General features: G+C 43.8%; 1 protein-coding gene across 6 annotated transcripts in view; it reads right to left on the bottom strand.

Annotated features, from left to right (window-relative positions):
* Nucleotides 1-14,592, bottom strand: part of AMPH (amphiphysin) — a 360,005-nt gene that overhangs the window by 93,286 nt on the left and 252,127 nt on the right. For all 6 annotated transcript variants that reach the window (XM_075315119.1, XM_075315120.1, XM_075315115.1 and 3 more), the window contains exons 11-12: nucleotides 855-983; nucleotides 377-490 (exon numbers count right to left, since the gene is read on the bottom strand). In XM_075315119.1, coding sequence (XP_075171234.1) covers nucleotides 377-490; nucleotides 855-983 — 243 coding nt within the window. The remainder of the gene's footprint in view (nucleotides 1-376; nucleotides 491-854; nucleotides 984-14,592) is intronic.

Raw genomic sequence — 14,592 nt, 5'->3', positions numbered from 1 at the left:
AGCTGATTACATAGATAGATATTCAATGGATAGATAGATGGATAGGATAATATACTGCACACACTGTAAATACCTGGTATGATAGATAGATATATAGATAGATGATGATTGATAGATAGGATAATATATATGCATATACTGTAAATACCTGAGATGATAGATAGATAGATAGATAGATAGACAGAATAGATAGATAGGATAACATACTGCATATACTGTAAATGCCTCTTACGATAGATAGATAGATAGATAGATAGATAGATAGATAGATAGATAGATAGATAATATACTGCATATACTGTAAATACTTGGTTAGATAGATAGATAGATAGATAGATATACTTGTGAATATAACTAATAATATCGTGGCTCATACCTGGGACATCGGTGAATGTGACTGTGTTATTCCGGCTGATGCAGATTCAGGTTTGAATGGATCAAAGTCCAAATCTAGTAAAGATTCAACTTTCTTTTCCTCTGCCATTTCATTCTTTAAGAAACAAAATAATGAAGATTAATCTCAGGTATCCACTTAACCATCTGCTCTACAAACTGGCTGCGTGCGCTGCTGCAATAATCTGAGAGGAAAAGCTCATTAGTAGGACACAGTCTCAGGCCATTGTTAAGCTCTTTGGAATTCCAACAATAGGTACAATACGCAGCAGAAATAGGTAAAAGCAATCTGTCACCATATTCTCAAATAAATGTCACTTTAAAAACAGGCACATCGATAGCTCTAAAATGCTACTATAACTATTCCAGAGAATTCAGAATATTATCAACTTATACAGATAATGTATTGACATATTCACAGTTCTCCAAAGAACAAGATATTTAGGCAGCACTTCACCTACCTGTGAAGGGGTTGTTACATTGATCTCAGGGACAAAATTGTCTTCAAAGAAGCTAATGATAGTTTCTTGTGGTAGTTCTTTTGACGGAGTGAGTTTAGGTAGCGGTGGGACCGGAGGCCCTTTTCTCAGCTAAGAAGAGAATCAAATAAGTGTTTAATAGTAATATGTAAATAATCACTAAAAAATCTACACTTTAGTGCGCTAATGTAAAGCCGCATTACTCACACTGTATGAAAATTTGCAATTAAAGCCGACCCACTACCTAGACAGATGTCCTATTTTTCCTGTTATCATACTTCCACATCTGTATGGGAATACAGATCTAGAATTGGTACATTCTCTGGGTTCTCAACTGGATTAAATATAAGTGTGAATATCAGTGTCTAAACCCATGTTGACCTGAAAATTAGCCGTACGGATGTCAACCGGGATAGAATCTACCCTGATGCTAATTCATTTTTAAAGGGAACCTGTCAGGTGCAATATGCACCCAGAACCACGAGCAGTTCTGGGTGTATATTGCTAATCCCTGCCTAACCGTCCTTGTATACACTAGCATAAATAAAGAGATCTTTACAAAACGTTTTTCTAACGATCTTTTACCGTATGCTAATGAGCAAGGGTACTAGTCCCCTGGGCGTTAGTTCCCCGGCCAGTTGTCCCTATTAGCATGTTAGTACATCCCTGTGGATGTGCTAACATGCTAATTAATGTGCAGCGTCATAGGATGATCTCACTCACCTCTCTGCCGCCATCGCTTCCGATGGGGGATTTCGGCTCAGTGCACCTGACCCCGGAGTACTTCAGTTTGAAGCCAGGACGTGTACACTCGGCTTCATAGTGCGCATGACCGAAACTCTGGGGTCATGCGCACTGAGCCGAAATCCAATGTCGAACACGATGGTGGCAGAGAGATGAGTGAGATCATCCTGTGATGCTGCATATGCATTAGCATGTTAGCATGCCCACCTGGGCGTACTAACATGCTAAGGGGGCAGACTAGCCAGGGAACTAACGCCCAGGGGACTAGTTCCGTCGCTCATTAGCATACGATAAAAAATCTTTAGAAATATTTTTACTAAAGATCCCTTTATCTGTGCTAGTGTATACAGGGACGGTTAGGCAGGGATTAGCAATATGCATCAGTAGCACCCCATAGCCACTCAGGGCACTACTAGGAAATGCATCCTCACAAAGATGCAGGGCCTACCCACAGGACCTGGAACACCAGTGCCAGCAAGACCAAGACACACCAAAATCCTAGTTACCACTCCACACCAGGGGGCACTGGTTAGTCAGACAAGGGGAAGCACCACCTAGAGGGCGGAGCCTGACCAGGGAACTAGATAGCCTGGTGAGAGGGGACAGCAGACAGTCTGAGTAGGGAGTGAAAGTGGAAAGACGTGCCTAGAGCTGTGTCGTGTAACGGTGGCCCGGGGGCACAAGAGAGTGGTCGCCAGGGCGGGTACACCTGAGTACCGCTGGGACCAGAGCACGTATGGCGCACAGGGCCCTAGGTCAGGAGACAGTTTCAGATGGCCTGGCAAATACCTGCACAGTGAGGGGACCTTCACGGACCTCACTGACCCACAAATCTGGGGGCACCAACAATAAATCAAGGATCAGGGTTCGGACACAGACCAGACCTACAGGGTACACACTGCCCACCATATGGAGAAGGAGACTGCCACCACAAAAGCACAGTTGGGCCCCAAATGCTCCAAGCTACGGGGACACAACCACACAGAGTGGCGGGGACAGAGCAACCAAGTCATCAACTGACACTGGCAATACAGGGACCTGAACCAGCCGTCCAAAGGTCCGGAGTGAGTAGAGACTGTTAATTACCACGGTGTGGTCTCCCTTATTGTTCCATGCATCTCCCAGGCTCAGTCCTACCTGTGGAGGGCCTACCACCACAACTGCCATTACCACCAGCCCTGGGAGTAACCACTTCAGGAGCGGCGGTTTCCCCATACTAACCACAACCCGCAGGTGGCGTCACACAAATTACTTTAATCTCCTCTGTAAATACTCCCCATTAAAAAGCACCAAGGACACGGGACCGGGCAACGGCCACCAAAGTGACATTCCCCAGTGATACACTGCCCGGGACCGAATACCCCATTCCCTGGGCGACACACATCCAGAACTGCTCGTGGTTCTGGGTGCATATTGGACCTGACAGGTTCCCTTTAAGTTGAAAAAATAAGTAATCTGATCTGAAACGTGCTAGAATGGCAACCTGCCCAACAACTTAATGTCCTGCATTGTACATCTAAGCAGGGTAGCCCTAACAAGTCATCTGTACCATGGGACTTATCTGATTAAAAGGAGGTTAGCACTGTGCTTAAAGCAAGAATTAATAATTGGAATGTATATACGACTAGGTATCTGGCAGTGAGGAGGCAGATACCCATTACTAGTTACATAGATTCATGGCTAGACGGTGAAAAGAAGACATATCCTTCAAGTTCAACTGAGAAATGAGTGTGAGTATATGAATGAAGGGAAGGCGTATGGGTAAGCATTTTAACATTTACCTCTCCGACTGATCTAGAGGAAGGCAAAAGAAGGCAAAACATAATGCCTGAGCTAATCTGCCTCCTGATCATGTATATCGATCAGACTGGATCAACAGTCAGAATAAGAATCCTATATTCATATTAGTATTATGTTATTTTCTTCTAAGAAATTAAATGTCTTTTATAATCCATTGACAGTTTCCATAGTGACCAGCTCCTGAGTTTGGCTATTTAGAAGATTGATAGTTCTTGTAGTAATGAAGCCTTGTTGCCTCCTCTGGAGACTGAGCCTTTTTTGACCTTTTGAGAGGGTTTTAAATGCAATAGGATTTGACCATATTTTTTGTATGAGCCATTTATATCATTCTGTGGGTTAATAGTGTTCCTCCCCAGATGCCTGTGTTTTGAAGACCTAAAACATTGACATTTTTTATTCTTTCCTCATAACTAAGATCCTCCATGCTAATTACCTTTTTTTCCTACTTTTTACAACTCCAAGGCATCTTTTCTATGAACTTGTGCCAGAACTGAATGAATCCATACTAATGCCTTGTAGATTGGTAACGCTATGTTTCTGTCCATCAAGTTCATGTTTCTTTCAATACATGACAACATCTTACTAGGTTTAGAAAACACTGATTGACATTGCATGTTATTATTTTGAAATCTTCAACCACAGTGTGATCCTTCTCTACAAGTGACTCTCCTAGTTTTACTTCCCTAGATTCGGCTCATACATAGCTTGGTCTGTTCTGTGGTAATATACGGATACAAACCTGGATGATAAATAAACAAGGCAGAAGAAGAATTGATGCCTTTGAAATGTGGTGTTTGAAAATAATGTTATCAATAATATGAATGGCGAGAAAAATAAACAAATCAATTTTGGAACAAATCAAGCCAGAGATGTCACTCGAAGAGAAAATCACCAAGCTATGACTTGCCTATTTTTACACATCATACGAAGAGAGCAATCACTGGAGAAGGACATAATGCACAGAAGAATAGAAGGAACAAGGTGAAGAGGAAAACCAACAACCCTATGGTTTGATACAATCAAAATAACGGCGGAGAAGACCCTGGCGGAACTATCTACACTTAAGGCTGCTTTACACGGTACGACCGATTGTGCAATTTCACAATCGATCGTACCCGTCCCCGTCCTTTTTGCGTCACGGGCAAATCGCTGCCCGTGTCGCACAAAGTCGGTAACCCCCATCACACGTACTTACCTCTCGTGCGACCACGCTGTGGGCGGCGAACGTCCACTTCCTGGAGTGGGAGGGACGTTCGGCGTCACAGCGATGTCACACGGCCGCCGTCCAATGGAAGCGGAGGGGCGGAGATGAGCGGGACGTAAACATCCCGCCCACCTCCTTCCTTCACATAGCCGGCGGCGGCCGCGTGACGCAGGTGAGCTGCTGTTCATCGTTCCCGGGGTGTCACACGGAGCGGCGTGTGCTACCACGGAAACGATGAACAACTAAATTAAATGATATTATGGAACCTAGCGACCAGTACACGACTCACGAATTGTGAGCGATACTGTGTCGCTAGGAGGTGTCACACAGGCCGGCATCGCCAGCGATGCCGGATGTGCAGTCACAAAAACCGTGACCCCGACGATCTATCGCACGATAGATTGTCTGGTGTAAAGCAGCCTTTACACAACATCTATGTTCCTACAAACCATTAATCCAAACCAAAAGATGTTAAAAAAATACAAAAAAAGAACATATGATGCCTGCAGATCATCATTACCAAGATGCATAAATTTACATTAACCCCTTAATGCCAAAGCCTGTTTTCGCCTTTCTGACAAGGCCAAATTCTACAATTCTGACCATGTCACATTATGTGGTAATAACTCTGGAACACTTCAACAGATCCCACTGATTCTGACACTTTTTTGTGATACATTATACTTCATGTTAGTGGCAAATTTAGGTGAGCTTTTTTTACATTTATTTGTAAAAATATAAGAATTTTGGTGAAAATATTTAAAACTTTGCCCTTTTCAAACTCTTAATTGTGATGCCCTTAAACTATGAGTTCTGTCACATAAAATGGTTAATAAATAACATTTCCCACATGTCTATTTGACATCAGCACAACTTTGAAAACTTGACCCTTCAAGGAATTTTTTTAGAGTTGTGGTGAGCACCTTGAACACACAGGTGTTTCACATAATTTTTCAAAGTTGAGCCATAAAAACAGGAGAAAATGAACTATACAATTTGTTGTGCAATTTCATATACCCCATATATGGTGAAAACCTATCTTTTTGGTAGCTTGGCACGATTCAGAAGGGAAGGAGTGCTATTTGAATTTTGGAGTGACAATTTAGCTGGAATGTAGATGCCATGTTACATTTGAAGAGACCCTGGCATGATAAAAGAAAAGAAACACCCAAAAGTGCCCCGATTATAGACACTACACCTCGTGAGGAATTTATATAGGGATATAGTGATCTTTTTCATCCTCAGATCATTCACAGAATTGTATAACATTAGGATGACTAAATGAACATTTCCCATTTTTTCCAATGCAATGTTGCTTTAGCGCCAAGTTTTTAATTTTCAAAAGAGGAATAGGAGAAATCAAATGGTAGAATCTGTTACACAATTTCTCCTGAGTATGCCAATACCCCATATGTAGTCAAAAACTACTTTTGAGGCCCAGTGCAAAGCTCAGAAGGGAAGGAGCACCATATTGCAGCACAGCTGCAGGTGCCAGAACAGCAGAACTCACCATAAGCCGGAGTTCCACTTGTGTATGACTCCCGCGAGTCTCGCATCGGTATCACGCAGCGCGGCCGCACACTCTCCTGACAGGAATGGGCCAGCTGCATGTATTTCTATATAGCTGCATGCTCGTGTCCGGAAAGCATCAGACTGTTCCGGGTGATGTGATGCGAGACTCACGCGAGCCAAGTGGAACTCCGCCCTAAATGACCTCATTTTACAAAATACACCTCTCAATGAATTCAACTAGGGGTGCAGTGAGCATATTGACACCACAGGTGTGACACAGAATTTTATAACATTGGGCGGTGAAGAAAAAATAACTATATTTTTACCTGAAAAATGTAGTTTTAGCCCCAGATTTTACATTTTCACAAGGCAAAATGGGTAAAAATGGCACCAAAACTGCGGAGTGTGGCAATTCCTGATATGTGTCTATACAGTACTGCTTAGCCACATGGCGAGACTTGCAAGGGAGGGAAGGAGCACTGTTTGACCCTTGGAGCACAGATATTCATAGAATACTTTGCGGATTCCATATACAGAGCCCCTAAGTGCCAGAAGAACAGAATACCGCTCAAGTGTCCCTATTTTGGAAATGACACTCATCGGTGAATTTATCCACAGGTGTAGTGATAATTTTGACTCCATGTCCATGGGTGTTTTCCAGAAACAAGCAGCAATGGATACTGCAGAGTGAAAAGTACAAATCTGCCATTGTAGTGCCTGTACATTGTAGTGCCCATCTGAGTCCATCTGAATTACTTATTTCAGAGATTTATACATAAACCTCACTGTAAGTGCTCAGTGTAGAGCTCAGAATTAGTGTGAGCCGAGGCTTACTGTGATCTTTAGGAGACAGAATTAACAAATCAACAGCCGTTCAAGAATTAATATTATTTATTTTTTATGCCATTCACTTTGGAGTGGGTGAGATTACAGCAATACCAGGTTTTTTTGGGGTTGGGGTATGATTGGCTACTATCACACACTAAAACACTTTAAAAAAGTTTTTGAATCACCATGTTTTGAAAGCTATTCTTTTTTTTATTTTTCTGCCGACAGTCATGTGAGGGCTTGTGTTTTGTGGGATGAGTTGACATTTTTATTGCTACCATTTTCTGGTACAAAACATTTTTTGATTCTGAGTTTTGCGAGGCAGAATGAACAAAAAACAGTAATTCAGAAATAATTTTTTGTTTTTTATGTTGTCCCTGTTTGGCAAAAGTGGTAACATGGCCTTATTCCTTGGGTCAGTACGACTACAGTGATATCACATTCATGTTGTTTTTTATGCTTTGCCTCCTTCACACAATAAAAACTATTTTATAGAAAAAAAATGATTTTGCATCACTATATTCTCAGAACAATAGATTTTTATTTTTCAGCTGGTGGAGCTCTATTGCTGCTTTTTTTTGAGGGACGAGATTAACTTTTCAGGTACAGGATATCATATTTATTTATTTATATTTTACGTTTTGATTGCATTTTATACTTTTTTCCGGTCATCTGATGAAAAAGCCTAGTTTTTACAACTTTATTTTTTTTTAAGGTGTTCACTGAAGGGGTTAGCTAGTATGACAGATTTATAGATCAGGTCATGTCAGAAGCTGCGATACCAAATATTTGTACTTTTTTTTGTTTATTTTTGTTTTTACATAAATATACGTGTTTCTTGTTTTTTATTTATTTATTCAGGATTTTTAAAAAAATATCTTTTAAATTTTTTTTAACTTTTTTTTACTTAGCCGCCCTATGGGACATTTACTTTTATTTGTCTAATTGATTGTATAATGTATTGCACAAGCATGGCAATGCATTACACTTGCCAGTTTGACACTGACAGAACGCTACTTAGAACATGCTCTTGGCATGGTCTAACAAACCACCGTAGCCAGGTAATCTGGAGGTCGTCATTTGAGTTCGGGTTGCCATAGCAACGATAGGGACCCCGTGATCACATCTTGAGGGCCCTAATCGGGTAGAAGAGGCCGCTCTCCGATCTCTTCCAGCCTCCGAAATACTGCAATCCCTATTAATTGCAGCATTTAGGGAGATAAACAGCCAGGGGCGTTGCGTGCTATCACTTAAGCTGCACTCTCGGCAGCAATCAAGCGTGCACAGCTCCTGTGCCTGCACGACCACCAGGATATATCAGTGCATCCATTTGCAGGAACGCACTGCAAAATAGGACATACAGTTACGTCCAATGTCAGGAAGGAGTTAATACACAAATGATTCTCATCTGCCAGGTAGATGCATAATTACTAAATTTGTCCAAGTCAGCTTGTAACTTAAAAATACAGGTTGCACTATTGTACATAACTACTTGTCATCTTCAAAAATAGAATTAATGTTACTAATTGATTCAAATATAATAAGTAAATAAGTTGAAGAAGCTTAGGGAACTTAAAACAAATGGATGCAACAATTCTGGACAGCTTTGGGCTGATATTTTTAGGCTAGGGTGGGCCCAATAACTATGGGCCTCCCCAGCGTGAGAATACCAGCCCCCAGCTTTATCATAGCTGGGTATCAAAATTGGGGGGACAGCAGACTTTTTTTTTTTTAATTCTTTATCTAACAGCAAACATGGAGACAGTCCAATTTGACAAAATGCATGTTTTGGCCGAAAAAGTCCTAATTTACATCTGCAGAACAACAACATACGGAAATAACGACACCATGGTCTTTCCATGTTAATCAAATTTTCAGTGTAACAAGGCGATGCCAGATCAAACAGAAGAGTAGAAAAAGAGGGAGATGAAGACCTGGCAGAACAGAAGCAGGCAAAGGGTAGGAGAAGGGAGACACAGGAGTTGGGAGAATGGGGAAAAAGAAGGAACACACAAGGGGGAACATTAAGCAAGGATCCACAAGAGACAGGACCGGTATCAGCCCAAGAGGCCTTGGGTACTCACCCTCAATTGGGGGGTATCCATGTACCATAATCATTGGAATATTTAAACTCGATTCAATAATACCATGTTTTGTAAAAGTCTTGGTATCTGTCATGGAGAAACACCGTCAGGTCCTCCATGTACATCAGATGGTTCACTCTACCTGCCCATGTAGACAACCTCGGGGGGGAGGGGGGCAGAGAATCTCCTTCCCGGAGGGATACATGCCCTGGCCGCCATCACCAGAAAGCTCAGCAGAGATTTTTTGTAAGAACGGACAGAGGACTTAGGGAGTTGGAGCAAGAACAGCTCCAAGCTCAAGGTCTGCGCAGCCTGATCACATCTCTTACTCCCTCCCAGAACCGCTGCTGTGATTGGGTGCAGTGAGACACCTGTCACTCAGCGTGGGGGTGTGTCTCACTGCAACCAATCATAGGCGCCGGTGGGCGGGGAAAGCAGGGAATACGAGATTGTTTAATGAGCGGCCAGCTTTTTCAAAATAGTAAAAGCAGCCGGAGCAGTGTGAATGCCGTGCAGCACCGCGCCGGTGATCGGGGATCGGTAAGTATGAGAGAGGGGGTAAGAGGGATAGACTGACATGGACAGAGAGAGAGGGACAGAGATAGTGACTGACTGACAGAGATTAGTGAATGACAGACATTGTGATGTGCTTCAGAACGCAGCTTTTCAGCTGCGCTCTGAAGCGGACCTTTTTTAAGCTGCAGTGCAGAGCGCACACCTGCGCACATAGCCTCAGACATCAAAATCGTATGAGGGATGTCACACGTTTCAATTGACTAGGTTCGTGCAACAAAACGTTCAATTCTAGACAAAGATACGATGTGTTCGCGATCAACGGTTTTGCGTTCAATCCTGATCGCACGTAGGTGTCACATGCAGATACCTCACAAACGATGCCGGATGTGCATCACTTACAACTTGACCCCAACGACGGATTGTGAGATATATTGAAGCGTGTAAAGCGGGCTTTAGTCAAGTTAATCTTAAAATTGGACACCAAGGACTATCTTTTAAGTCCTGACATTACACAGGGAAGAGAAAGAAGTGGGTCGGTAATGAAGAATAATAAATCGTCTGCATAGGCCGCTAATTTGTGAGTCGTGTTGCCGATCTCAAGACCTCTGATATTAGGGTTTAGCCGAATGTGTCTCAGCAGGGGCTCCAAGGTAAAACCAAATGCTTTTTATAAAAAAATATTTAGTTAAATGATTCTTATAAAAGCCGCATGTGGTCCCTTATATTTTGATACACGGTCAAGATAATGCGCATGGCTGGGGGCTGCAGACTGTAGCTGTATGCTTTATCTGTGCTGGGTATCTATAGATGAGGGACCCTGCAACTTTTTTCATTTAATTATTTATTTTTACACTTCATTAGGGGACCCAGACAGCTACTGTGAGGGCAGACAATCAGAGACGCTGGCAGTCTGACTGCAGAAATTCCCAGATGCAGCAGAGAGGTTGGGCAGGGGAAGCAGTGAATATGTATGTATGAGATGTAATAAGCAGACCTGAAAGTAGTTTGGCAAGTGTGGGGAATCTCGGTACGTCTAACTGTCCTGCTTTAATCCCTGTGATACTTTGACAATATAATTTCCAAAAACCAAATGTGAGTCAGAAATGAATCCAGGCATCTTCCTCATGCTGTTACCATTCAGTTTCAAAACTTTCCTATCCATTGGAGAATTTTTACAGCCCTCCCAGACCGAATTCCAAGGTCCTCCTGAAAATTATTTGAGTTTCCGAATAACTTCATCGAGTTAATTATTTGTGACAAATACACGAATAATAGAAATGATTTGGCTCTAATAATTCGAACCCGAATATTTCACTATACGCTCATCTCTAATATGTATCCCACAAAGTATGTTAAACTTACTTGTCTTAAAATATCCTATGGAAAACCTAGAGCCTTTTTTGGAATATGGGCACCACATTAGCTTTGCACCAATCCATGGGCAATGAAGCGAGTCTCTACATTTTCTGTACAAAGACGCAGAGAAAGACTAAACGGTGTTCATTAAGATTTCTTGGGTACAGTCCATTTTGTACATATTAACTTTACTTAAAGAGACACTGGCGCCCCCCAAAACTCAAATTAAATCACTTATACAGTCATACAGTGGATTTAGCCTTTATTAAAAATATTCCTATAATGTACACACACATACATATGCTAAAGATGTCCTGAGTGAACTGTTCTGCCCCTTCAGCATCCTCTTTACTCCCCTTAGCTTGACTGACAGTGCTCATTTTAAGTACAAGGTGTGTTCACACAGTGTTAAATCGGGAGTGGTCTCACCCCTCTCGCCTGTCTGGAGCGGCTGCTCCTTTTACACAGCATATTTACATTGCGAGCACAAGAAAAAGCAAATAAGTACCCAGCATGAATTTTCAGCATAGTGAAGAAATTTAAATATCTTCTTTTCATTGTTTCCATTATTCTAAAATTGCCCTGAACTATTACTCAAGAACTCATTGTGCCTTCATTTCAGTAAAACCAGCTCATTAAACATAAAAATTTGGTTTCCAACCCATGAGAAATATAAATGTCATCAACATCAAGTACTCAAAATAAAATTCACAAAAGGTAAATATCTATATTAATCGAGTTATTGAAGCGGCTTAAAAATTTAATGTGCTCTATTAAATGCAATCTGCCACTACTAAAAAGAGCAACAGGACAAGGATTGTCTGTAAATTGCTACATTTATTCGCCTACTGTTAAAAATTCTGTACTGTTCCATGACAGTACTGCGGTAACTCACTAAATCTAACTCAGGGGATATGGAAATAAACAGTAAATCACACATTTAAGGGAACCTGACAGTTGATTCATGCTGTCCGATCTATGAGAAACATATATAAGGTGCTAGCTGCATGATTTCAGCCAGGTATGCGAGCATGGGGAGATACCTGTCATTCCAGGGCAGCGCCCAGAGAGAAGAAGCTGGAGACCTTACTGTAAGGGCACACTCACATGAGCATGAAAAATGGACGAGTGCAATGAGAGAAAATCTCGCATTACACTCTGACCAATGTTAGTCAATGAGGGAGAGCAGTTGGTCAACTTTTCTCATATACAGAATCTAGATGCGAGAGAAGTCACAACATGCTGCGATTTTCTGCTAGAGCCGTATCCCTCGCACCCATTCAAGTGAATGGGTGCGAGAGATACATCGGACTGCACTCGGATGTTATCCCAGTGCAGTGCGATATACGCACAGGCTGACAATGGAGGAGATGGGAGGATTAACCCATCCCTCTCCTCCGCAGCGCCCGCCCTCAGCTTCGCAGCTGTGACCCGATTGCAACATTGGGTCACAGTCACATGACACTCGGCTCACGCTCGCATCAGAGCCTGAGCTGGGGGTCATTAGCATATCACATCTGATGCTCTTGCATCGGATGCCTTAAACTAGTGTCCTTGGAAATAAAAAAAGCAGAAATTCACACTTAAGCAATGTGCGCACGGGAGCTCGTGTGACACCCTGGACTAGCCAGGTAGTCACAGACTAACATCTCACACACCCCCTCCCATGGATAGTCTACATCAGTCAAACAAAAACCTTGTTGCCTCCCTCCAGGGTCTGATGTCCACACCAGGTGGGGCGGAGCCAGGCGGTTGGCCCCACCCACCGAGGAGTTCACAGGCCTGGAGTTGGGAAATAGCAGACAGTAGTAGTGAGAGTTGGGAGTTCAGTGGAAGTGGAGTGAGGAGTTCAGTTTGGAGTGGAGAAACTGCTAGTGTCTGGGAAGGAGCCCAGGCACTGTCAGCAAGGTCGGCAGACGGTGGTGGCCGTCTGCAGGAGGTGGTGCAAGTCAGCGGAACTGTAGGACTGGGGACGGGCGGTGGCCCGCCGGTATCGAGCCGGGGAGCAGATTTGTACCAAGCACAAAGGCAGGGCCATCGGACCCCGACTAGGCTAGGAGCCGCCGACAACGGTCAAATCCGAGAGTGACCGGAATCCCAGGGGTTCCCTAACACCCAACACCCGACAGAAGGCAACAGTCCACACAGTGAGGATAACAAGCCACCGTCATAGGCTAGAGATCCAAGGGCCAGCGCCTGCGGGCAAAACGGGCTCCTTCGGTACATACACGCCAGGGAGCGGACTACTGTTGGGAGACCATCGGAGTCAATACATACACAACGGTGCAGGGAAAGACAGCCACCATCAATCTGTCCGGGGAGAGCAAAGACACTGCAGCCGGCTGTGGGACCCGTCCATCCAGTCGTTTGGTTTACCAGAGACTCTGTGAATTTGTGCCTGAGTGAGTACAACAGTGCCATCCGGCACCGCGCCGCGCTGCCTCCGCAACCGGGCACCCCAGCTACCCTGCCTCCCCATATCACCACTGGGCCCCGGGATCACCAACCCCAACCCACGGAGGGGGAACCAACATCCTAGCTGCTCCCTGCCATCGCTCCCGGGATCCCCGTCACCAGCAGCAGTGGTACCCATTATCACCACGACCCGTGAGTGGCATCACGGAATATCTCCCCAAACAAACCACCCCCTTTTCACTTGTGGGCGAGGAGCACTGCGCGAGTCCCCGGGTCCGGCCCACCGCTCGAGCCACCGAGCAGCAGCAGCCCCGAACCCGAGTGTAGCGAGCGCGGCTCCTCCGCCCGCGACACTCGCACCTGCGGATTTTGCCGCGGAAAACCTGCGGATTTATCTGGATTTTCAAGATAAATCCGCGGGTTTTAGCAAGTAAAGACACTCCCCATGTTATCCTATGGAACATGGGGAGTGTCTGTGTCCATGCTGCAGTATGTGCGGCTGCGAAATATGCTGCGGATGTCCCACAGCCGCACATAACTGCATGTCAATTATTCCTGCGGAATTACCTGCGGAAATCCCGGCCCTCCACTATGGAGATAGAGGACAGGACTTCCGCAGGTAAGTCGCATGAATGTCCGCAGGTTTTTCGCAGCTATTTCACTGGAATTCCGGGGAGCTGCTGCGGGAAACCTGCGGACGAACAGTACAGACCAAAAATATGTCTTATATTCTAGGTTCTTCAAAGTAGCCACCTTTTGCTTTGATTACTGCTTTGCACACTCTTGGCATTCTCTTGATGAGCTTCAAGAGGTAGTCACTGGAAATGGTTTTCACTTCACAGGTGTGCCCTGTCAGGTTTAATAAGTGGGATTTCTTGCCTTATAAATGGGGTTGGGACCATCAGTTGTGTTGTGCAGAAGTCTGGTAGATACACAGCTGATAGTCCCACTGAATACACTGTTAGAATTTGTATTATGGCAAGAAAAAAGCAGCTAAGTAAAGAAAAATGAGTGGCCATCATTACTTTAAGAAATGAAGGTCAGTCAGACGAAAAATTGGGTAAACTTTAAAAGTGTCCCCAAATGCAGTGGCAAAAACCATCAAACGCTACAAAGAAACTGGCTCACATGAGGACCGCCACAGGAAACGAAGACCAAGAGTCACCAGCCTCAGAAATCGCAGGTTAACAGCAGCTCACATTAGAGACCAGGTCAATGCCACACAGAGTTCTAGCAGCAGACACATCTCTAGAACAACTGT

This window comes from Anomaloglossus baeobatrachus, chromosome 6 (genome assembly GCF_048569485.1).
Source record: "Anomaloglossus baeobatrachus isolate aAnoBae1 chromosome 6, aAnoBae1.hap1, whole genome shotgun sequence".
NCBI lineage: Eukaryota > Metazoa > Chordata > Amphibia > Anura > Aromobatidae > Anomaloglossus > Anomaloglossus baeobatrachus.
The sequence above is the reverse complement of the archived record's forward strand: the minus strand, read 5'-3'. Positions and strand labels throughout refer to the sequence as shown.